The sequence below is a fragment of the Aplidium turbinatum genome, chromosome 6, assembly GCF_918807975.1.
Source record: "Aplidium turbinatum chromosome 6, kaAplTurb1.1, whole genome shotgun sequence".
NCBI classification, from domain to species: domain Eukaryota; kingdom Metazoa; phylum Chordata; class Ascidiacea; order Aplousobranchia; family Polyclinidae; genus Aplidium; species Aplidium turbinatum.
This window is the reverse complement of record NC_137477.1, coordinates 23,952,031-23,977,999: the sequence shown is the minus strand read 5'-3', so window position 1 is coordinate 23,977,999 and position 25,969 is coordinate 23,952,031. Positions and strand designations below refer to the sequence as shown.

Below are 25,969 nucleotides of genomic sequence, written 5' to 3'. Positions count from 1 at the left end.
TTTACGCGTTTTAATGCTTAATTTCCGTTTGAAAATTTTACTTAGTAGGCCTTTAACTTAGTTTGCTTGGTAAACGCCTGGCTCCTAGTTCAGGGTCGCCAAACCATTTTGCTTACCCAAAAATCCTTTTCCAAAACATACTTTGTGAAACGACTTGGAACCCCTGTGGATCAATCAAAAAGAAGGTAATGCTGCAATGGGGGGTCTGGGGGGCGCAGCACCCCAGAAGTTGAAATGACTATGACGATTTTAGCCCACTGTCCAAAAATCACCCCCCCCCCCGAATTCTAAAAGTGGATAGAGCCCCTGGTGATAAAGAACAGTTGTAATTGTTGACCTCGGCAAAAATAAGCAGGATTGAATGAACTTGTTTTGTAACACTTGTAGTGGAGCAAGCAGTGTAGAGTTTGCTTTTCCCCAATTTATAATCGAGTATTGGATCTTGGATTGAAACAAAGCATAATATAAAGTTTGTAATATTGTTAAAGGGGCAATGTATCTCAGCTTAAATGCTATGCCGCAGACCTTTGCAAGCTGCTTTCTAAGATTAATAATATGACTATCCCATGTCAATCGCTCATCCAAAGTTACACCTAGATAGTTTATACATTTCTTCCTTTCGATGGATCGGCCACTGATGGACAGACTAAAATTTTCTGCTGCACTTTTTTTGTTGCAGAGGATCATATAAGTAGTTTTACTATAATTTAATGAAAGTTTATTGGATTTCATTCACACATCAATTTTTCCTATTTCACTATTGACAATTTTTTGGAGAGATGATAGACATTTATCTGACATATGAAAGTTTGAGTCATCAGCAAAAAGTGTAGTTTAAAAAGAAGATGCATTTGGAAGATCATTCACATAAAGAAGAAATAGCAAGGGACCAAGGATTGACCCCTGTGGGACACCACATTAACAACATTGAAATTAGAATTCTTACCGTTAATTTTTGTACTTTGCATTCTATTTGTTAGATAAAATGTTAAAACGTTTAAAAACTTGCCACGAAAGCCATAATGGTGAAGTTTTTTTAAAAGTATGCCATGATCAACTGTATCGAAAGCTTTACTTAAATCAACAAAACCCGAGCATGTGTATTTGTGATCATTCAAGTTAGAAAGTAATTCATCATAAATTTTTGTCAATGCTAAGCTTGTTGAATCATTTTCACGAAAACCATGTTGAGCTGAGGTTAAAATATTATATTTGTCAATAAAATTCATCATCCGTTTATATAAAAATTTTTCGAAGATTTTGGCAAAAGTTGGCAATAAAGAAATTGGTCACAAATCTGTAAAGTGTAAAGGTGAACTAACTTTTGGTACAGGTATTATCAGACTCTTTTTGAGTACATCAGGAAAGATTTCTTGCAAAACACATTTATTCAGTACTTTTGTTAAAAAAGGGCATATGATTACATTAGCCATTTTGATAAATTTAGAAGATATTTCAAAAATGCCTGAAGCTTTATTTGCTTTGAGGCTCCTTATAGCATCAGATACTTCTATCTCATTTATATCAGGAAAGCCAAAAGAAGAACATATTCTGTTTAACATAAATAATTCAAAATTTACATATGAATTTGGAATTTTAGCTGCCATTGAAGTTCCAATATTTGTGAAGCACGATGTCCTGTATAGTGTATCACAGCAGGGGATAACTTTTCCAGCAATCTTTCGAGTTTCGTCACAAATTTGCTATTCTACCGCTGACTTTGTTATTTATTGTGCTTAATTCAAGTCAATGGAGATTTTAAATAATTGTATATCTTCACAATTTGCATCCGGCCCGCAGCTGTTAATCTCGCAGCAATCCGGCCCTCAGAGAACAAAGTTTGGTGACCCCCTGCTTTATACTAAAGCAGGACAATCAGTTTTAAATATGGCATGGCCGCAAACACCTTTTCTTTATCAACATTTTTCTTTATGTTGTTTGTCTAAATTAAAGTCAGGGAGGACAAGTTGTTTTGGTAACATGGCTAAACATTTGTTTTACATGAAAAAGTAAAATGAGACCTATAGCATAATTAAAAACTTTTCGTGAACTAAGCAGGGATATCTAGAGAAGGGAATATGAAGGCTCGCAGCGATTGCCTTATTCTCATGACACTACCAGGGCGGTAGTTTGTAGTGCTTTAAACATGCGGTTCTTTTTAAAATCGTAGAAAGTTTTGTAGTGCAGCTGGTACAATGAGCTACTAAAGACAGTTTGCAAATGTTACGTAGTCGTAGAGCATAGTTATTTAAAGAGTACTTGTTTACAAAGACAGTTGGAAAGTTACCAGTAAGCTTTTTTTTTTAACAAAGCCTCTGCTGTAGGCGTAGGCTAAATGTAAAGCAAGTATATGGGTAGTTGAATTAACAAGCAACCATGAGCATGCTGTGAATATTCAGGCATGATGCTAATAGCGCAATGCAAGTTATCATAACAAGATTTAGTAAACTATAACTATCGGTGCCAATTGTCATTTTACGATAAACACAGATTATTCACGATACATAAAAGCCCTTCTATTGTCAGACGTAATAAAAGCCTTCGTACGGTATCCCCTTCTTTAGATATCCCTGGAACTAAGCCCTGCACTTATGTTACTGGTATTCAGAAACCTAGCAGAACGGTCTTAAATGGCACTTTTTCTGTTCAAACAAGTAAAATCTAAGTGCTCCCTCACTCTCGTGGCCAAATGCGGCGTGGACATACCGTTGTATGTACAGTTCGCGTCATGCGAACAAATGAACTTGTACACGACATTTGAACACAAGCAGGAGGGAGTCCTAGATTTCAGCTAAAAATAATAACCCGCTTTAAATGTTTTATAGGCTACACCGGAATAATATCTCACGTTGAACTTCATTTTCAGTTAAAAAAAAACGTTCGTAGTTTATAGTTTATGTTCATTGCTCACTTTAATATATTATGTTAAATGCCGTGTGGTTGCTTGGTTTTATCTGTCTATGGTCGTTGAAGTGTTATTGTCTGGGAGCTATTCCATCCACAAAGTGCTGCTGAATGGAGAGCAGTCTTAAAAATGCTCTGATCAAACTCATACCCGGAAAGCCGAATCAGCGTCCTTTAATTTTGGGTTGTGCGCTTACTCACTGACCTAACGAGTAACGAGGTATAATGTAGAAAGGTTTTAAAAAGCATCCCTGTATTGGTTGTTGTCATATCAGTCAGCAAATTTTTCCACTTTGAATTTTGTTGAGTTGATGTGACTGTTTTGTTGTGATTTAGAAAGCTTTCATTCTGGAACTCTTAATTTTTGCCTTAGTAATTTCCGCTTTTTGAGCGCTTCATGATATGTAACAACTAACTTCAAAAGAAATTTGTGTTTGGCGTTTGTTGTGATTATTTAGTTCATGTCATTCGTTGTTAGGATATGTTGACCTACTTTTTTTTCTATTACGCGTGAATTGCAGCAAGTTTTTAATGCATAGACGTCCTGCAAAATGACTCAAGGTAAATGCAACCTTTTTAATGTGTTTTACTGAGACTATTGACATCCAACTCAATCTATGTAGGCTACTGTTGAACTGACAGGAGTGCTTTTGAAAAAAGCTTTTTCAATGTGGAGATAACAATTTTAATTAACTAATCAAACTAAGTGTGATGTGTGATGTTGTTTTTGAGTGAATGCTGGCTGTGACAAAAGAGGTACTGGGAAGAATCAAACGAAATGACAACGCAATGATACGGTGGATCTGCAACATCAGACCACAAGAGAACCAGTACACAAGCTCAGACAAACTATACTCGCCAGGCTGAGCTTGCGAAAGAGTGAAGATGTCCTCCAATTCAACAGTCTCCGCTGGTTTGGACATATTGAAAAGAGCAGCGGATGGATGGATAAACCAATGCCGAGATGTGCCAGTAGCTAGTACAAAGAAGCCTGGACATCCCAGGAAGACATGAAGTGAAACCGTAAACGATGACACGAAGCAGTGGCAGATGGCCAACACTAGCCCCTTGGCCTTAGATCGTGATGAATGGAGACTGAGGATGTGCCTTGCCAGACCCCGCCCTACCCTGATTCTAGGAAATGAGACGTAAAACAGGAAGAAGAAGAATCAAAACCGATTTCTTTTATTCTAATCACAAGCGCAAGCAGAAAGTCTTTCGTTTTACTCTGGATAGGGAGTGAACATTTCAGCTATTTTGTGATGTCATTGCCATTTGCATTTAAGATGAAAAAATAGCCTACCAACTATATTAAAATCGTATTTTGACAAGTGTAACTGATAAGAACGAAAGTAGGCCTGCTACGGTACCAATTAAATATCAAGCTATTCTTTTCTTAATTCTATGTTTGCTCACCATCTGAATACTTTTGTTTTGATTTTCAATTTAGCCTACTCTCCGAGCAAATAACAAATGCAAGTGGGAAGAAATCTGAAAAAAAATGTGACCACTTGGCTATCTGCTATTTTCCAAACAACAACTTATAAGACAAAACAAATGCAATTTTAAGTCAAACACACGAGCTCTGTACGTATAAAGATGAAGAATAATTTGATTACATGTGCAGAAAAAAGTTAGCAAACCGTCTGCATTGTTTGCAGTGTAGGTTGAGCGAAAATCTTATTTTTGAAGCGGATGCACAGAGTCAGTGGGCTATTAACTTGAAGTAAAAACAAATGTTCATGTCACACTTTTTAGACCGTGCTTCCGTTTGATGCACGAAGATCAAAAATTCTTCCTTTTTTGGAGTATATAATCACGCCACCACGCCTTCAAGTTACAATAAATCGAACGGCATCTGTGGGTACTGAGATTTTGACGGATTACTGTTTAGCGTTGCGTTTGGTGCAATATTCAATTTCACTTTCTTTACTACAAACAGAGATGGGCAAGATCACCAGTTTTTTTAATCTTAGAAATCAAGATCAAGATCGCCAACTATATGTGATCTTGAAGATCAAGATTGATGGTGATCTTGAAGATCAAGATCGTGATCTTGTAGATCAATGTCACTTGCAAGATCACTTTTTCTGAACTTGAAAAAATGAAGTTTTTGATCAATAATGTTGCAAAAAAACCCGAATTTTACTATAAGCAACCTAGTTAAAGATAGTTGGTATTGCTAGCTGTTGCTTTTAACTACTCGATCATTGGCTTAAAGATTGTAGTAAGTTAGTGACTGTTGCTATTAGGCCTATCAATCTTTGTCGTATTTTGCGTAGAATCGCAACGTCACACCCAAGGGTGAAGGTACTTACAGCATTGAAAAGTCAGAAAAGTTTGCAACTAGTTTTATGCTTTTTATTTAAAAAAAACTTTGAACTCATTTTTCACCAAATTTTAGTCTGGTTCGTGTGAGAAGGTTTTATTAATGTTACTATGTATTTTCAACTTTCACTGGATCATATCAATGTTTACTGCACCATTTACCCATCTGGTAACCTTGATAGTGTATTCTGTTATCAAAAACGTTCAGAGGTCTAAGGTCAGATAAATCGCTCTAAAAAAATGCAAAAGCTATACAAAAAAGAGGTAGCAGATGTTTTTACATTTGATATAGTTGTGTGTACTCAGACCCTAAACGATTATTAGTCTGGTTAATTTGCAGCAATAAACCACTTTACGTGACCAAAGTCGACTATACAGTGAAGACCAATTCTGCATCGCCATTCTAAACTTTTCAAACATCTAAAATTGAGTAAAAAAAAAAGCAAACACTTTTTTAGAATTCACAAAACAGAATTGTGTACAAAGTTGAATCATTTTTTATCATAAGTCAACAGAAAGTATATAAGGAAGTTGACGTATTTATTATGGCCAACTCAGAAAACTTTTTAACTTGAAAAGGCAACACGGACCAAACTATTGAAGCTTCAAATCGACTTTTTTTGTTCACATATCATATTGACAATGACTTTATGTTAGTAGGCTATTTGCCACAAATTACTTTGTACAGTACGAGTTCTAAAAATGTCTCTATGTTTTAAGTAAACTTTAATTTTAAAGTGATCTTGATCTTATTGTTCTTCAAAATCAAGATCACAAAAAAGCGATCTTACATCAAAATCACCAAAAAAAGTGATCTTTAAGATCCGGATCATGCCCATCTCTGACTACAAATAAGCTATAGTTGCTGTGTCACGTTTTTAAACTAAATTTTTCTAATTTTGCAAAACAAAAGGTAAAAAACCTATTGTATTGTTTGAAGCTTTGAACTCGCAAAACAAAAATGAAAACAATGTTGTCTTGGACTTTTGCATAGTCTAAACGCTTCCATGAGATTTTTCAATCCCAATCGTCCATAAATAGAAGAACGCTATTAGCCTACGGTAACTTACGCTAGACACACTTGAATAAAAAAATTGATCCTGCTTTCTGTAAATTTTTCATTCCGGCTATTCTCAGAAGCAAAAAAGTATATATATTGTAAAACAATAAATACTACTAATACTACAAAAAGTGCTCAATGCCAAGCAAAAAGTCAAGCAAAGCAAATTACATCAAACATAGTTACTACTCTCTAAAACCTCTGCAGCCTGTTTCACCCTAAAAGGGAGATCATCAGAAGGTCCATAAAAGTTCACCAGTGCTTTACTTTAAAAAGTAAACATTTTTAGTTGGTCAACTGTAAATTAATGAAGTAATTTATTCAATGTCAATTTTTATTTGTATTTTTTGACATCAAGTTGCATAAATTAGGCTACAAGTACTTTAGTAGCCTTCAGCCTTCTAACAAAAAGGTTCGGCTTAAGAAAACGTTGTAATATTGCAGGCTTATGTGCATACTCTTTTCGTTGGTAGGTAGCTTATTCTCAATTGATATCAATTCAAACAGGAAAGTTCAGTATGAAAATGGGAGTTGCAAAACTTGCCTTTGGATTGCTTGTGATTGTTTTTGCACGTAAGGAACTTAAAATAGATTGCACGGTTGTCAATGATGTAAGGTGATTTGGTTTTAATTATAGACATATTGATGCAACAGTAGATTATGTTTGCTTTTGTTATATTTTTGATTGCAACTAGCGAAAGATGTATGATACTTTTCAGTGTTGGTAACTAAAATTCAATACCAAATAATTTAAGCATTGCTAGCCAAAAAGTAGGAAAAAAATGTCGTATTGCCGGATGATTTTATGCTGTGATCAATGTAGGCTATCATTGGCTTGTAAACATCTTATCGGGCCTTGAATTGATTTACTTCAATTGTTTTGACTAAAATTATTTTTTAGAATAATTATTTGTCTGAACCAGGCTTACTGTACAAAATCCTCAAACAACAAAAGGCAATGTTTTAATATGCTTCATTGTGGAGTGACCCCTGTAAGATACGTCCATACGGCTACAACACCAATACTGTAGGCACATAAAAATAATCTGTCGGAAAAGTTTTAGCCTACTTAAGAAAAACAACTGATTTTATCATTTTTTAGTATCAACAATTGAAGGGATGGTTAATAAGTGCTTTCTCCGTCCACAAACCGGACCTTGCAGAGCAAATTTACGTCGATGGTAAGGGTAAAAGTATTGTTGTTCTGCTTGTCATACCAATACCAAGAATAAACTTTTTAAATAAAATCGAATAAACCCCTAACACATAAACATTATTTTAACAATTGAAGCATAAACCGAGTCTACATACTGCATGTTTAATTTACAGAAAAGTATCAGTTGATAATTATAAAACAAACAACACACCATGAATTAAGTTGCTATAGGGTAGACATAAATTTGTTTCAAAATGACGAGTCAAACAATTACACTAGCCGACAAAAAAAAAAAACTTTTGTGGTGCCGAAGATTTTTCAGCTGTTTTCAGCTAATTTGTGGTTGCTGATTTCGAAAATGTAGTCAGTTTTTGTCCATCAGATCTAGTTTTCTAGTTACGGTGATTCCACTGCATGAGTGAACTTGTGCATGAGGGCCACTCCGTGTCGATTCACACAGTCAAGAGATTCAACCTTTCGATTTTCTTTAAATTTTACACACCTTTTTAATATTCTATATGATGAACACTTACAAAATTTGAGTTAAATTTATTGAGAAACACGAAAGTTATGAACCATTTAGTTTGGGGGGGTCTGCTGAGGGGGCACAATTTTTTTTTATTTTTGGCCATGTTTGAGGCCCTATTACTGCTAAACTAAATTAGGTAACAACCCAATTTTTTTACAGGTGATAGTACTTCTGCCAAATGTTAAAAAAACAACATCGTTCACTTTGTCACTCTAAAAGGTCATAGACATCCAAATTTGGCCATTTCCAGCTCTCGGTTAAAATTTTCCAAAATTTGAAAAGCTCACCAAGACCCCATTTTTGATTGATTTTGACTGAAATTTGGTGGAAGTGTTGTTTACAAAATTCTCTATGAACTAAAAAAATTTTAGTACACAATATTAAATAGATTGGGAGATATTTTATATGAAACTTGGGTCAAAATGGAAAAAAGCTAAAAGTGGGGTCCTTTTCATATCCCGGTTACCCATGACCCAAGAGAAAATTTGCACTGAAATTTTATCCGCATATTCACTAAGACATGACAAGTCTACCATGCAAAATTGATCCATGGTTCTCAATGTTTTATAGAAAGTATGCGTCAAAGTAAATTCAATTGTGGCAACCCTTCAAAAACAGGAACAGGAAGTTCTTCACTGTGTACAAGTGTGTCGAGTGTGTACAAGTGTGTACTTCACTGTGTCCTATTTTTCCTGTTTATGCCTTTTGTGTTTACTGCACAAAAACAGCAGTCGCTATTAGTCGCTATTATGATATTTTAGCTCATGCCACACCATTAGACTTCTTTTGTTTCGTCCATTGACGTAAATGTTCTTTCAAAGTTTTGCAAACAATGTGGGGAGCCCAAGACTTATCTTGATCCCCAACTTCACTTTACAGTAAAGTAAAGGTGTGGAGTCTGAAGGTGTTGTGTGTCCACACCTTTACTACTGTTTACTTTAAAGTTTTCTTGCTTACTTTACTGTAAAGTGTAGTTGGGGATCAAGATAAGTCTTGGGCTCCCCACATTGTTTGCAAAACTTTGAAAGAACATTTACGTCAATGAACGAAAAAAAAGAAGTCTAATGATGTGGCATGAGCTAAAATATCATAATAGCGACTGCTGTTTTTGTGCAGTAAACACAAAAGGCATAAACAGGAAAAATAGGACTTTCTTGCAATATCCAAACCTAGCTTTAGCAATCAGGCCAGTGCTACACACTTGTACACAGTGAAGAACTTCCTGTTCCTGTTTTTGAAGGGTTGCCACAATTGGATTTACTTTGATGCATACTTTCTATAAAACATTGAGAACCATGGATCAATTTTGCATGGTAGACTTGTCATATCTTAGTGAATATGCGGATAAAATTTCAGTGCAAATTTTCTCTGAGGTCATGGGTAACCGGGATATTAAAAGGACTCCACTTTTAGCTTTTTTCCATTTTGACGCATGTTTCATATAAAATATCTCCCAACCTATTTAATATTTTGTACTAAAATTTTTTTAGTTCATAGAGAATTTTGTAAACAACACTTCCACCAAATTTCAGCCAAAATCAATCAGAAATGGGGTCTTGGTGAGCTTTTCAAATTTTGGAAAATTTCAACCGAGAGCTGGAAACGGCCAACTTTGGGAGTCTATGACCTTTGACCTTTTAGAGTGACAAAGTGAACGATGTTGTTTTTTCAATATTTGACAGAAGTACTATCACCTGTAAAAAAATTGGGTTGTTACCTAATTTAGTTTAGCAGTAATAGGGCCTCAAACATGGCCAAAAATAAAAAAAAATTGTGCCCCCTCAGCAGACCCCCCCAAACTAAATGGTTCATAACTCTCGTGTTTCTCAATATATTTAACTCAAATTTTGCAAGTGTTCATCATATAGAATATTAAAAAGGTGTGTAAAATTTAAAGAAAATCGAAAGGTTGAATCTCTTGACTGTGTGAATCGACATGGAGGGGCCCTCATGCACAAGTTCACTCATGCAGTGGAATCACTGTAACTTAAAAAGTTGACCTGATGGAGAAAAACTGATTGCATTTTCGGATTCAGCGCCCCAAAGTTAGTCTAAATCAGTTCAAAAACCGCCGGCACCAAAAATTGTGTCGGCCAGTGTTATCTGAGAGGCATTTCTTACCTGTTTGTACAATCTACAAATTAAATAAATTCTGGCAACCTGAACAGATCTATTCTTGTAATCTAGTTTTGTAACCTCCCATAAAATTGAACTTAAATTTAATATCGGCTATATACGATTTGAGACATCAGCTTCAGCTAAGTATGATTTAGCCAACTTAAGTGCTATAGATATATTTACCTGAGACTTTTCCACATGTTTTCTTATGACAAAAAATAAACTAGCAATTGAAAAACATCTGTCAGAATGAATTGGTATTTGGTGTCTATTTTTGTTTTATTTTTTGGTTATGCAGCCTAGTTAGTTTACACAGTAAAATGAGAATGAAAGATAAACTTTCAAATCTTGCAAGTAAAAATGCCCAATCCCATCTCGGAAAAAGAACATTTGTAGGCTATGTTAGAAGGGCTTATTTTTTACTTGATTTATATTCATAATTACGATTGTTTTTTTTAATCTCGTCTCATCTCATCCAGCTTGAGTATGTATAGTTAGTCTGCCCATATTTGTTTGGAAATTTGATTGTTTTAATTGCTTGCATAGTTGGAATTGTTTATTTTCACTCAATTATAGACAAATACAATCTAGCAACCACACGGCATTTGACATAATACAATAACAGAAAAATAAACTATGAATTACGAACGTTTTTGGCCAAACTTATGTAAGCTCTTATAGTCTAAAACGTTGGTAATTTATAATTTATTTTCCTGCTATTGTTTTCCTCTTTATTACCTGCTATTGTATTACCTGCTATTGTATTACCTCTTTATCAAAATTAAATTCACCCAACTAGTTTTTTTATCGATTATATCTACAAACCAGTAAAATGTCTTTACTTTCAAAGTGGTAAAATCAAATATAATACTTTGTCAACAGGTATTACAACCCGAGCACTAGAAAATGTGTGAAGTTTAGATACGGAGGTTGCAAAGGCAACGGCAATCGCTTCAAGTCAAAGATTGCTTGCCAAAGACGGTGTAGGAAGTCGATATGCAATCTTCCCATAGTTGCCGGCCCTTGCAAAGCAAGAATCCAATCATGGTCAGAATTAACCTAATAGCAGTTTATCAATCTACTGAACAATAATTATTGATCGTGTCATCAAAAAGATAACAGTTTGACTTGGGTGCAAATACAGACTAAACGCTGTGGGAAGAGGCTACTTATGATTGGTGGGCGTGGTTGCTGAAACAATGTGCTGTTCAAAAGAAAACGAATATCAAAATATTATGTTTGCAATAATTTTGTTCTGTAACTCGTATAAGAGTGAAATAAGCAAATCGTCGCTGAAGTTATCTTGAAAGTTACTATAACATCGGTGTAGCTTATAACCGTAGGCTACAATTTTTCAAGAAATTGTTTGATGCTTTTTGAACAGGGGCTACGATAAAACAAAAAATAAATGCGAGGAATTTTTTTATGGAGGATGCCGTGGCAATCCCAACCGATTCTCAACCCAGGCTTCATGTGATAATGTTTGCCTCGGTAAGTTACGTTTTGTAGTCCGTCACATGTGCCAACCTTCGATTAGTCCATGAAACGTAAATGACTTGACTTGACAACAAGTCTGTGGAAGATAAGATGATTAACTTGAAGCATTTGACTCAAGTACTAAGTTTTTCAATTCCAGCAGCTTACCATAAATATCTTACTTTGGAGAAATAGATGTTATTAGTTTTAAAGCACTAATAGGTAGAAACAGTGTTACTGTTTATTTTACAATAATAGAAACTTTTGTAAAACAGAGAATTTATTGTTTTTATGTTATTATTATTACTATTGATGTTGTAATATCGCTTTGAACGCATTCAAGAGTAGGTTTATGACATATTAGCTTTCCGGCTACTTGGGGGTATTTAATTTTATTAAAAATTACCCACCCTGGTAGACAGGTTACACCGATTGCAGTCTTTCCAGGTTCATTTACTTAACTTGTACGTCATCAGACAATTCTTTCTACCCATACACTGATAAATACATTTGGTTTCAAGTGTTGACATTCAACACGTTTTTGCTTTGTCACAAACATATTTCATCTTAAAGTATGTCACAAGAAGTCCGAAGGGTATTTTTCGACCCCGCCCAGGATAATTTGGGGTGCCCTTAACCTTTCTAAGGGGCCCGAAAACTTGAAGAAACCACCGCATATTATTTGAATGTAATGCGATTTTCTTAGAATGTCTTAAGTTTTGGGCCTTGAGGGTCTCATTGGTGCCACAACCATATTATTTTTTCAACGGCCCTGATCGAGGGTAGTGGTTTCCAACCTATTGGTCTGCGGGGTTTTAAGTTTTCCGTAAATGCATTGCCTTTTAAAAAAAGGTACTAAAATTTAAGCACTCAAACTCTTCAATTTAAGTGTTTTTTTTTTAACATTTTGACTCATTGTCACTTTTAGCATGGAAGTGGTCAGCCGGCTTGATACGTCTTTTAAAACGGGCAGTACCTATGACAACGTTGGAATCCGTTAAAAACTCGCTTAGCCTTAGGCTTAGAGGACAAAAATTGTAAAGACAAAACAATTAAGAGTTGCTTCAAGCAAACGTTAGAGTTAAGAAAAATTTGATATCTGTCAATTGTTTTGCAGATATTTGCCGACTTCCTAAACAGCCCGGTCCTTGCAGAGGATCAATTGAACAATGGTAACGCATGTTTTGTGAATTATTATATTATAAGTTAGTAGACATGCGTGGTAGCACGTGCAAAGTGAACAAAGAGCAAAATGAATCGGACCATTTAACAGTTTGTCCTGACTTCTGAGTGTCTTGAAAAATGAGTAGTTTAGTTTTCAGCAGTCTTCATTTGCACTTAAAAAACAAAGCTTTTGATTACCTAATTATGTTTTTTTTTTGCTTAAATTCAATGTATTAACTCAGTCTACTCATTCAAGATGAAATCCTTACATACATTAGTTCTTTATTTGGTTTTTAAAGTACAGTGACTTATACCAATCAGCTTTAGATCAGCAATGCTTTTTGTTTAAAAAACTTATGAAGCTCTTACGTAGTTAATTCTTTAACTCTTTATTCCAGGTCACATAAAATAAATCATTATTGATATAATAAAAATGTGTTTTTAGACAGCCGCTATTTTGTGTTTTTGAATCGAGACATTTCAACACACCAAATTTTTTTTAAAAGTTAAAGATACCATGACCCGCCAAAATTTAGAAAAAAATATGCAGACAGGGGACAAAAGATCATTGCAAATGGAGCAAGTACTTGCAATCTTTTGTTACCCAAACTTGTCATTGCGTACGATAATGCAAGATTTTAGCAGAAGTTTTCTATTTAGGACAACACTTCCATCAAAACGGCAATCAAATCAACTTAAACAACAAAATGCCAATCTATTTACAAAAAAATCAATGTTAGTGGAAAATTTACATCCGTTACGCTGCCAGAAGGATGCGAAGCAAAGAAGGCATCAAAGAAGTTTCTAAAGCACGTAGCTCCGCTTCGTCATCATCCAGCCGATTTTTTGGCTTTGTTTTAATTAAAATTAGAGATGAAAAGCATTTCTTGCATAAATAGCTGGTTGAAACAATTTCCATTAATTTGATGCTGTTTGAATTAAACACGATGATTCGTTTCCAAGGGATATCCAGAATTGTGACTTCTTTTTTTTGTGTCTGACCTGCAAAGTAAAATCACAACATAACTCAATCAAACTCTTTTTTTTTCATAGAGCTTAAGATTGCATGTGTTGACATCTTTGAAGAATGGATTGCTGATTCAAACGTTTCCATGTTGAGGATCATCATGCCCCGCAAAATCATGATCAAAATTGTTAGCCAACTCTTTCAAGTGCTCAATAATTCTTATAACTTTTTCCCAATTGCAACTCCATTTCACCAGGATTTTTCACTGCAAATCGGTTTCTATACTGTACTTTTGTCAACTTCTAACTCATCTCTAAAAGATTTCTTCACCCCCATTCCGAAGCGCTGTTTTCCCACCATTTTTGCATAATCTTTAAAAAACAAGATCTTTCTCCATTATAGTAAATTTTGAGTCTGAAAATTTTCAGTAACAGGCGTTCCCTTTTTTCCGGAACCTCAATTTCTCCAATTTCAAATATTTGTTATACAACAACCATTAGTAACACTGCATTTCAAAACTTTTTCGAAGCTATACGCAGTTTGCAACAAAGAAATTTACACGCTCTAACATTTAGGTCATCAAAAAGTTAATTTTCATTGTTTTAAACAATTTTGTTGTATCAATGAAGGCGAGATAGCTTACGTTAGTTTTACAAGTGAAAATAAACTAAACTAAACAAATTTAAATTCAAAAATATTTTGTCTTAACGTAAAAATTTGTCAATATAAAAAATTGTTTCTTGCCTACTTTGTTTCATTTCAAATTAAATTCTTTGAATTTTTCTTCATTTAGTTTCGGCTAAAAAAATCGTATTGAAAAGTCCTTTTACTAAATAAAATATCGTAGTATCTCACTGTATATTCTAAATAATCTAAGTTATATCTATGCAGCCACCCCAGGAAAGTTACATATCTACTTAAAACACAAAGACACAACAATTCATTGAACCTATCATTTTCTGGAAAAGGACGCTCATTCATACGTCATTTTGTCTAATATAGGCCTATGATTCCAATTTTAGGCGACATAACACTGAACAGCATATATTTGAACAGGTATTACAACTCGAAAAAACGAAGATGCCTGAAGTTTTTTTACGGCGGATGCAAGGGAAATGACAACAGATTCGACAGTAGAGCGAAATGCATGAAAAGATGTCCTTAGTTCAACGTTTTTCTTTACAAAATGAAGAAATGTGATCTTTTCTGTTGACGACATGCCCTCCAACAACCATCCTCTTAGCCAATTTTTACTGCAACGTTTAAAATTGAGTTTACTCATGTGACATTAGCCTTTATTACAGTATAATCACCTAGAATATAATTGAAAATTGCTTCAACCAACATTAATCAATATGAAACTTTGTTCTTGACGGTGTTACAGTAAAAAAAGAACGCACTAACCAGATTTGTAAAGTCCTATGCATCTTGCCATCCCGAATAATGTATATTATGTCACTATAGTTTGGGTCAAAATTTACATCAGCATTTCAACAAGAATTTTTTTGCTTGACTGCTTCAAATACATATTCAAGATGCATCTTACATTGTGTCTGTGTGTGTTTTGTTTGTGAAGAAATCAGGGTATAGCTACGCAGTACAAGCCGCCTGAGCGAGCATTGCTTCAATTCGTATTTATCGTTATCTCGACCATAGCAGCAGATATCCACATTCACATATATATTATTTTTCCTTCAACAATTATGGTTCTTAAAACATTTTTCTGACGCGCCTCCACTTAGCAGTGATCGCATACTTGGGGTCCCGAAATTTGAATATGTGCCATACCATCTATTCGTCCCGATAGCTCAGTTGGTTAGCTCTTGACTTCAGGAACGAAGAAGCTTTAAGATCAAGCGGCGCTGGTTCGACTCTCGTGGTGTGCGCTTGAGCAACGCACGTTAAGGACTGCTCTTCATTCAGCGGCATCTAATGGATAGAATAATTCACTGGCAACAACACTTCAACAATCGGAAACTTTACTCTGTCAATCTCGGTGACGGGCCTGCGTCAGTGATTCAAAGCCTCTACAAGCATGGAAAACTACCAGGATTAAGCTCTGCAAGAAGCTTTCCCAGTCCGAGGATAAGGATTCAATCAATCAATTAAATCACAAGCAATTTTGTTTTTGTTGATTTATTGAGCAGGTTCCATATTAGTGAGATAGCGTACTTGAAATAGCTTTTCAGCAACCAGATTTGTAATGTAATGTAATGTTGTACTCCAGAATTGCGCAGCTATGAAGATTGTTTGGTGAGGAAAAGAGCCGAGTAGGATGAACGGTTTCACCGGTCATGGAAGCGCTGTAGGCTTACTACAAAGAATGGGTTTAATACTGCTGCTTTGTATTGTTGGACTGTACAAGTGTACAAATATATTGCAACCAATAGCGAGTAATTAGGCAAGAGAATCTTTAACAGACCTGTATTTTAAATGTTGCATGCAGTTGACTAATCTCCAGGACAAAGCCTTGCATTTCTCGATGTTGAATGTGGTCAACCAAGTATTTTATTATTTCACAAGCACTAGATTCCATTATCAAATAAAATTACAGATAATTGATTTCTTTTCTATAATAACGATCCAGTTTGAATACCTTATTTATTATTGAATTTTTGACAGACAAAGTTACAAATTTCTACCTTTTATTTATAGCATAAAAATTTTGACGTTTGTACTTTAGGGCTTTACGTTCATAGTTCCCTTAGATTTCATAGAATTTCTTATCAACGGAAGAGGATAAAGAATAAAACGTAATCAAAACGACTTTATTGATGTTGTCGTCCAAGTTTTAAGTATAAAAAAAAATTGATGGTCATTCATTTAGTCTATTCCACGTTGAGTCACCATTTGCAGGAAACTAATGTGCATTCTTTCACATTACACAGAGGCGGTTTGAAAAAATATCTTTGACAAACGAGCGACAGGGAAAGCTTACATGTTGTTTTTATCATGCAAAAAAGTAGCCCAAATTCCAATGCCTGTTAAATGCCGCGAGAGCGCCATTGTCCGGATATGAAACATAATTCTTATATCCACGTGAATGTCACTGATTGATTAAGGGAATCTTTATCGTCGGACGGAGAAAGTTTCTTCGAGAGCGTCATCCTGGCAGTTTTACATACTTGCAGAGCGGGTCACTGACGCAGGGCCGGTGAGATTGACAGAGTGAAGTTTCCAATCGTTGAAGTGTTGTTGTCTGTGAGTTCCATTCACTGGATGTTGCTGGATGGAATGCTGTCCTTTATGCGTTGCTCAAGTGCACACCCCAAGAGTCGAACCAGCGCCGCTTGATCGCGAAGTTTGGTCGTTTGTGAAGTCAGAATCTTAATCAACTTAGCTATCAGGGGCTCAGGGCAGACCTTGAAGCATCGAAACCCACACTTTTTTCTTACAGCTCATGCTTTCTTTTTCTTCCTTGTTAATTGTGTAGGCAAATGGTTTATCTTTTCGAAACCTTCACTTTTTTACTCCTCATGTTTACTTTTTTCCTTGTCCATTTTATGGTCATGTTCTACTATTTATACTTTGTAAAGTTGACTACCTTGATAATTAAGTTTAGGACACTCATTTCGGACAACTTTAGGACATTCATTGCTTTACTGGAGGCAACGTTTTTGATGTTAAGGCTTTTCGATAAATAACGCAATGAGTGTTAACACTTAAAAGATTTTACTCTTTTTGTTTTTACGTAGGTTATAATAGGGGTGTGCAAACTTGCAACACTGCTGTGCCAAATGGTAAATACGAGAACATGACCAAGTTTGAGCTTTTGCAGTTTTTTTAACCTGTGTAAAAAGATGCAACTTGATTGTAAATAATGTATAATCTGGTCATTCTTGTCTATTTTTATGATAATGATTGATTGTTGTCTAAAAAATTCATGCTAATTTGAAGTTTCATATCCAAACTAGACATTTGGAAATGTGAAGATAACAAGGAAATCTAGTGGGCTTCAGTGGCCTAAGTTGAACGCTAAACTAGCAAGTGGTAAGTTTAAGTTTAAGTGGATTAATTGTTATTTATCTAAATGCCTTAAAAGCAAACATCATAAACTAATTTTCAAATGCAGATGAAAACATAAAAATCAATCAAAAAATTGTTTGTAGAAGCACAAAAAGAATTTTGTGCATGAAAGTTTAATCACACAACCAAAATGTTACATGTAAAATAACAAGCCGAAAAACGATGCACAAACTATATATACGTGGGCCCCTAAAAGCCTAGACGCTTGTGGGCCCTTAGCGGGAGGTTTAAGAACCAATAGATACGGCCTTGCATGATTTAAGTTACAGATTCTATCATGCTCTGTAGCAGCTTTTTTCGTACAGCTAAAAAAAACATTCAACAGACTGAAATGTGTGGCCCTCTAAACAGGCGTGCCCCCCTTGGCAGGAGAGTAGGGGGGGCGGTTAACACGACGTGAGGAATAAACTTGCGACTGCAAAAGCTCATATAAAAACGTCGCCTATCAGAAGTAAGTAGTTAAAAAAATTTTGAACTTAACGAGTAATGAAATTTTTAACCTTCTGAATAAAATTGCTTTCTTCGGATTATAGGCAACAGCAAAACATCCATATTGTAGAACAGTAGTTCTCAACCTTTTTGTGTTGGCAGAGCCCTTTTGGTGCCTTCGAAGCGGACGCGGACACCTCAAAAAAATTATCTGAAACTTCGATATATCGCTTCCCTTAACAGAATCAAATGTTTCATAAGTTTCGAAGCGACACACTTAGAAGAATTTGTTGAACTCACGACGTACTTATGATGATTGATGACATTGACGAAGTTATTTTATGAACTACATGGATAAATATTATGAGCCCACACGATAAAAATCAGTAATCCATATGCTAATTTGATGTTTTTCTTTAAATTTTATTAAAAAATTAGTAGAATTTAGCATAGAGCTTCTTCCTTTTTTCATTTGTAATCTATATTAATTCGTTATAATCACAATCATGGCAAAACTGTAAGTGTTAATAGACTGCTGACTAACGTTTGCATTTCTAAGTTAAGCATTGATCAATGATCAGCATTCTGTTGTTTCAAAAGAAAGAACTAAGTTTAACATAGCCAATACAGTAGAATTCGCCTATAACGGCTTCGTTTATAACGTCAATTCGCCTATTACGTCACATTTCGCTCGGTCCCGGCAGAATTCCTATCTTTACATACATTGTAGTTCGGCTACAACAGCATCGCCTATAACGTCAATTCGCATGTAACAGCACCCTTTATTGGTCCCCAGACGTCTTTTGTTCGTTTATAACGTCACTTTAAGCCATCACCTTCACCACGAACGGTCAGTCTTTTAATCCAGTTAGCGCTGCTGCTTGCAAAATGTCTTCCCTTTATTTCGCTACGTCGTTCTCAGCAGGGACTTTAAGTGAAATAACTTTTTTCCCGCGTGAAAAACTATCACATGTAAAAAGCAGCTCTACAGCTGACCTAACAACTCAAAGCAACAGTTGTACAATGTACGTGCAGTACTGTATAAACTAATTAACTTTTTTCCCGCGTGAAAAACTATCACGTGTAAAAAGCAACTCTACAGCTGACCTTTAAACAACTGAAAGCAACAGTTGTACAATGTACGTGCAGTACTGTATAAACTAATTAACTTTTTTCCCGCGTGAAAAACTATCACGTGTAAAAAGCAGCTCTACAGCTGACCTTTAAACAACTGAAAGCAACAGTTGTACAATGTACGTGCAGTACTGTATAAACTAATTAACTTTTTTCCCGCGTGAAAAACTATCACGTGTAAAAAGCAACTCTACAGCTGACCTTTAAACAACTGAAAGCAACAGTTGTACAATGTACGTGCAGTACTGTATAAACTAATTAACTTTTTTCCCGCGTGAAAAACTATCACGTGTAAAAAGCAGCTCTACAGCTGTGTCGAATCCGTGTCAAAACCGAAACAGCTCAAGATCAATGCCTTTTTTGCTAATAAACAATGAACTTTTCTACTACTGTATGTAACGAGCTGGATTGCGCAAATTTCCTGTACCTTTCGCTGTAGGTTATTTTTTTTAAACAATTTCTTTGTTTACTGTATTTTCTGCGTGCCTTTTGTCAGTTTGGTGGTACACAGTAACCCTGATTGGATTATACACCTCTTTCTTTAATCAAAAAACACTTGTGGAATAGTTTGCGGTAGTTCGTCTATAACGTCAATTCGGCTATAACGTCAGTTTTTGCAAATCTCCTAGAGGTGCCGTTATAGGCGAATTCTACTGTATAACCTTAAAGATTTAACTCGTTTGTAGGATTTTTTTAGTTAAAAAACCAAAGCTTTGTGCGATGTCCTTTGAAATTTCAAACGACGCATCAGGGCGATGCGATGTAGGCTGGAGTTTGAGAATCACTGTTAACGTTATACACAAATAAAGCACAACCAATTTTTAAATTTCGTAATTTATCAATCAAGCTGCGAACTCGGAAATTTTTACTGACCCCCTGAAATAGTTTCAACACAAAATTTGTTGTCTCAATTTCGTTTCGAAGTAATTTTCGAAAAGTTTTATTCGATTTGATCTAACAAACTTGTTTGGAGCAGCCCTGTATACCAGCGTGTTATTTAATCATACTTTGCACACATAGCTTGTATGTGTTCCACTATTTTGTCTGTACACAGGTCATCTCTTTACTTCGCATCTGTGGAACATCGTGCTTATTTGTGCATGATATTTTTAAAGTCATCAATTAGTTCATTTTCTTCGGTGCATGACCTTTTTAATTTTAGTCGTAAAAGACATATGGATTTTTATCTTTTGAATTTACACAGAAAAAGCTTTTAAAGCCTTCCTAACTTATCAATATAACAACAGGCTTCAAACACTGAATGCCTTTGAGCATAATAAAACTATGTTTTTTTTATCTTTTTTTCTTTTTGCCCTGTGCATCTTCAGGTGCTATTAATAAGGAATGATTTTGATGACGTAATTTACTCTGCAAATTCCTGCTTACTTCCACACAGTAGGCTACAACGTATTTGCCCAACACATCTTGTTATTCTTGCTAGTATTCTAACCACAACAATAATGTTGTCCAAACATTAAAATGCAACAACTTCAACCAAGTTATATTTAAAATACGTCTTGTGTTTGATTTTTTTTTAAAGAAAAATTTCTGTCTCTCTCAAAAACTAAAAACATAATTTTTAAACTTCTTTTATTTGCAATAGCTATGATACCCATGTAAACAAAAACAACGTATCTGGTAAATATTTGTAAAAATACTTTTGTTTGCTCTAAAATTTCTATCGGATTATTGGCATGCTATTTCCATCAATTTTAAGTGGCTTTATCTTATTAGCGTATCTATGCAGTTAGGCAAATAGGGTTATATTTCTTGTGTTGCTTTACTTTTCTGTATCAATAATTCATCTAAACAGTTTGGTATAGATTTTAGCTTTCGACCATTTGACATTAGAGCGGTGGTTTTTGAAAGGCAACTAGCACAACGCATAGGCCCCACAGCTGTATTCAAATAAGTGTTTGTTGATTTTTGTGCACTTTGAAAAAATTTGTAGTTGTCCAGCTATATAATTGTACTGATTACTTTTTAGACAAGCCTATAGACAGCAGTTAGTTTAGATTAAGCTTTAAAATCTAAGTTGCTACCAACGCATTTAGTGGAAAACAAAAATAAATAGTTGGGCAGGAAGTTGATAAAAAGAGTATTTAGCCTACAGAACACCCTGTTTAAACAGATAGACAAGCAACTTCTACAAGAAAATCACACGGCAGACAATAAATTATTCTATTGAACACCTGTGTGTATAACGCAACGGCGGCTTTTAAACTTATGGTTATTCGAAGTTAATCTTTGAAGATACTTGTAGTTTACGATTTTTGTTTTTTTTTATTGGTAACAACAACTCTGTCTTCAGCAAAATGTAAAGTTTTCCAATTCACCCCTGCAAGGTTATAACAGCAGTAAACAGCAAATTTTAAAGCGTTGTTTTAAAACGTTTTTGAGTTTTGTTCTAGTTGTTGCCCTTATCCTTATTTTTTGCCCTGGTCATAGTGCAAACTAGTGCATATGTAAAGGAAACCTCAAAGTAAGAAAAGACTTTGCTTAGATTAGAAAAGATGAAGCCAATTGTAGGCTACCATTTTAGCCCGGAGTTGAAGCTTTTCTTGAAATGTAAAATAGAGATATATCAATGAAAACAGGTTGCTTCTAATGAATGGATCCGTCGGAAAATTGATTTAATATTTATTGAATATTTTAAATATTTGAGACAAAAATTTCAATAACCAAATAAACAAAAGCAGCCAAATAAGCTCAAACAGTGGAGTAGTTTTAAATAAAATGTCGTTTGTGTATGCAATAAATGTTTAGTTTTTTTCTAAAATTAATAAAAAAGAAAAATCTTTATCTTTAGCTATTAAATATTAAATATTGTGACTTTTATTTAGCCTATTTGACTTGAAGTAACGTTAAATATTGATAATGTGACTTAGACTTTACAAATTTATAAAGATAGCAATTTCAAGTAAGCGGTGGTTTAATATGCAAAATAGACACATACCTTGGCTACAGCACCATTGCTGCACAAAATCGTAATTTTTTTGCTAACTGCACATTTTTAAGTATCTTATGAATCGGTAGCCGCATTTACTGTAAAATCTTTCTTGTAGAACTTTTATTTATTTTTAATACCGCAGATTTGACGTTGTCTAAAACTGTTGCTAAAATTTACGATAACGACTAGAGTTGGTCCACTTATGCTGCGAGTGATGACAACCTTTAAATAACCCGCCAGCAAAATCAGTTCTTTTTACATTGATTCAACATGTGCAGACGTTAAATCAATGTAAAAGTGGCGGATTTTGTTGTCTGGGGCACAACACAGCGAGCGCTTGTCTTCGGGGTATCACGCTATTTCAACACCACTCACCCACCAAACAAAACTACAGACTCTCTTGAACAGATTATCTCTTTTATTATTCATAATGCTTTTAACAAGTACCCTATCTTAAAAGCACTTTCACTTTTCAACAAAGATAAGTTAAAGGTGGAAAACTGGAATATCGTGCTTGAAAGTAACACAGTAATAGTTTTTTCAAGAAGAAGCAAACCATCCATAAGAATCTATTTTTTTCGAGATTCCGGTATAGAACTAATTGTATTTGAACAAGCATCATTGACAAAACTGCATTTTTTTTATTTTTTAGAAAATGTTCCAACAAATTTAAATCAAGATGAACTTTCGTTTTCTTTTGATGTCACAAAATACACTTTTCAGCCGTGTAGTTTCAAAAACACAACTTCAAGCATTCAACGTTACTGCATCTGAAAGTCATGACAATGATAAAGTAAAGACATATCATACAAACCAAATTAAAAATTGATAATAAAATGAAATAAGAATTGTAATCACCTTAAAATGAATTGTAGAGTAATGTTTTTACAAGCTATTTTACACATTGAATTATGCAAATTGCATGCCAGTTTATAGATTTGTACATATAGAGCTAAAGTTTCTTACTTTCTTGTAAGAATGCTTGCCAGGTGGCACAATTAGTCCTTTTCGAATTAATCAAACGTTTGCAGAGGATAAACTGATGTAAAAAGGGGTGATTTTTCTACCTGGTAACAAGAGAGTAAGATAGGTCAGATCTCTTTAATAATTTCTTTTATTAAAATTTTTAATGTGCCTGCTTGACATGTGATGTAGTCTAATTGGACAGATGTTTTCCACTTCAAAACCTAATTAATTCTCTTAAATACAGCCATCTCAATGTCCCAAAAACTAGTCAAATGAAAATGGTTGTGAGGTACAGTTTTTTCGTTTGTTTGCTTTTGGTTGGTAAATAATTTATTTCAATGAAATGTAAAAACATCTTTGCATGCTTAGCCACAATCAAGATTGTCACAATCGGAACTACGTTATTTATGATGCTAATTAGTAATTACCCTTGTCTTCGGAGTTAGAAAATTGTAAGCGCCAACAGTTCTGCAATATGGAAAAGTTGCAGTCGGCTGTGAGCAGAACACTTACAAAGAATGTGATAGATCATGGATTTTTTTTTAATCACATTGATTGTGGACGAGAGAAAATCTGTACAGAAATGTTATTCTGGACAGCCTCGTAAAAGCTATTAGGTGAAGTAATATTGCACTTGCAAGAAAGGTATATTTACAGTATCGACGGTATACCATTAGGTTTCGCTGGAGAGTGTGGTACAATGGCAAAATCTCAGCCTTCGATGTAAAAAAGTATTTAGCTTATTGCCTCCTTCTTTACCTTTTCCCTTAGAGAAAAAAGGACTTATCATTTTACATCTGACGGTTAAGTGGATGATAGCCTAATGTTGCGCAGAAAGTTTGATAGTGATAATTACTTGTGGGCATATTGGTCATTATTGACAATGTTTTGATCGTGGCATGATTTGTGAATGAATTAAAATCAAAAAACATTGTCAATCGCTACTTGATTATTTGATACTTTCCGTACATTTTAAAATTTAGCTTGTTTGTTTTTACAGCTTGCTTATGTATGCTATGCATCTTAAAGGCAAGATTGTGTGCTAGTCCACCATAAATCATTAGCAATAATCCAGAAAAAAAATGCATACTACAAGTTGATTATAATTTAGTCTCTACAGCTACGCTACGTTATGCAGATTAACTTATTGCTAAGCCACGTGGTACACATATTTTAAGAAGAATGAAAGAGCAACAGATGTTATGTGCAGCTTTAAACCTTGGCCTTGTGAGTTGCTGCCTTAAAATAGAGATTCAAAACATCTGCATTAGTATACGCAAGAGTTTGCAGAGTATAGTAGGCGAAGGTTCATGAGGCTGTAGGTTAGAGCTCATTTAGAAATTACAGTACTCATCAAAGCACCGTGTGATATTAGATTGTACGGATAAAAGTAAAAAACATTTACTATTGATAGCCACCAGAAACTGAATCTATCTGAAAAAGGACTTGCTACTTCTAAGAAATTATATTCTGAAAAGAATACTTCTGTGATATTCTTCAAAAATTTTACGATTTTCTATTACACTAATTGGAATGAAAGGTTTGCGCATGTTGAATATTGAGACTAACGACTAATTGCTCTGTTGAAGCTTTTGTGTGGTGATCTCTTTGATTTAGAGTAGTGATGTGATAGACCTTCAGCTCTAGAGATTAGAACGAAAACGACAAGGACCCAATATTCGAACAGGAATGAAACCTAAAAAATGACTTGTCTGGAGAAAGTTTAAAAATATTTCTGCAACTCAAGCATTTATAAATGACATCTATTTGAATGTGACAAACTCTTTGCCGTCGAAATGCAGACTTTCCACCTGGATAGAAGATCCATTGTACTTGTTGGAGGTTGCGCTGATGAAAGCCCCAAATACTGACCGTGACTTTAACTAATCAGCCGTCAAAGAGAAAAAAAAAAACATAGATTGAAAGTTTCCACTGTTCTATTCAATAACGTAACTTCACCAGTGCACTGCACTACTCATGAGGCACTCGTGTCACAAGGTGTCAACAAAGGGCCAAATAAAAAGGAAACGGCGATGATGAAATTAATTCCAAGCCCTCTGACAAATTTCATTGTCATTGGACAACGTGTCATAGCCTTTCATAGCTGCAACTTAAATACGTCAAAAAGTTGATTTTAATGTTGAAATGTTTAAATGCCAGGAGAAACTTGAATATGCCGTGTAAAGGTAGAGACGGTTTGCGTACTTGGCCCAAGCATTGGGAGATGAAAATATATTTATCTCATTATAACGAGAGCCTTCCTAACGAGAGTAGGGTGGCTAGTTCCTTTTTCTCGGCCGCCATTCCTTCAGCAACTACACCCACCCAATTTATTACAACCTGGGTATAGGTGAGCAGTGTTTTAACAACCAGTTTAAGCGAATCCAACCACGATTGTATCTTTGAAAAGCGAGCGCTTTATCTGCTGGGCTATCTCACCGCCTTGTAAGATACGGTGTATATTTTCAAAAAATATAAACTTAACTGATCTGAGAGTATTGCAAAAGCAACTACTCTGAGTAGTGCCACAAAGATGATCAAATATCGCCTCACTGGGTCGCTTCTGACTAACAGTTGCGAGTTTGCAGACTGTGGCGTAACGAAACGTCCATCGTAATGGGAGGGTCTAAACTTCTAAAGGTACAATAGTTAACATGAAACCACTGAAACAAAAATAAAACGCCGAAGAATCAACGGTTGAAATCATCCTCGAGTTTAAAGCTGACGTCATTTTGCGGCTTCATCAAAAAATCAAAGAAATT

General features: G+C 34.9%; 1 protein-coding gene across 1 annotated transcript; it reads left to right on the top strand.

The window, feature by feature from the left end:
- The first annotated feature begins 6,734 nt into the window (after positions 1-6,734).
- LOC145772336 (carboxypeptidase inhibitor SmCI-like) lies at positions 6,735-15,247 on the top strand. Its single transcript, XM_082584210.1, has 6 exons — positions 6,735-6,865; positions 7,395-7,473; positions 10,978-11,142; positions 11,480-11,586; positions 12,689-12,743; positions 14,759-15,247. Exons 1-6 carry the CDS (start codon positions 6,811-6,813, stop codon positions 14,865-14,867), a joined length of 570 nt encoding a protein of 189 aa, XP_082440336.1. The 5' UTR covers positions 6,735-6,810; the 3' UTR covers positions 14,868-15,247.
- The last annotated feature ends 10,722 nt before the right edge of the window (positions 15,248-25,969 follow it).

Coding starts and splice junctions, on each gene's coding strand:
- LOC145772336 (XM_082584210.1), top strand. CDS start 6,811: ATGAAAATGGGAGTTGCAAAACTTGCCTTTGGATTGCTTGTGATTGTT. Junction 6,866..7,394: donor GCTTGTGATTGTTTTTGCAC/GTAAGGAACTTA, acceptor ATCATTTTTTAG/TATCAACAATTGAAGGGATG. Junction 12,744..14,758: donor AGAGGATCAATTGAACAATG/GTAACGCATGTT, acceptor ATATTTGAACAG/GTATTACAACTCGAAAAAAC.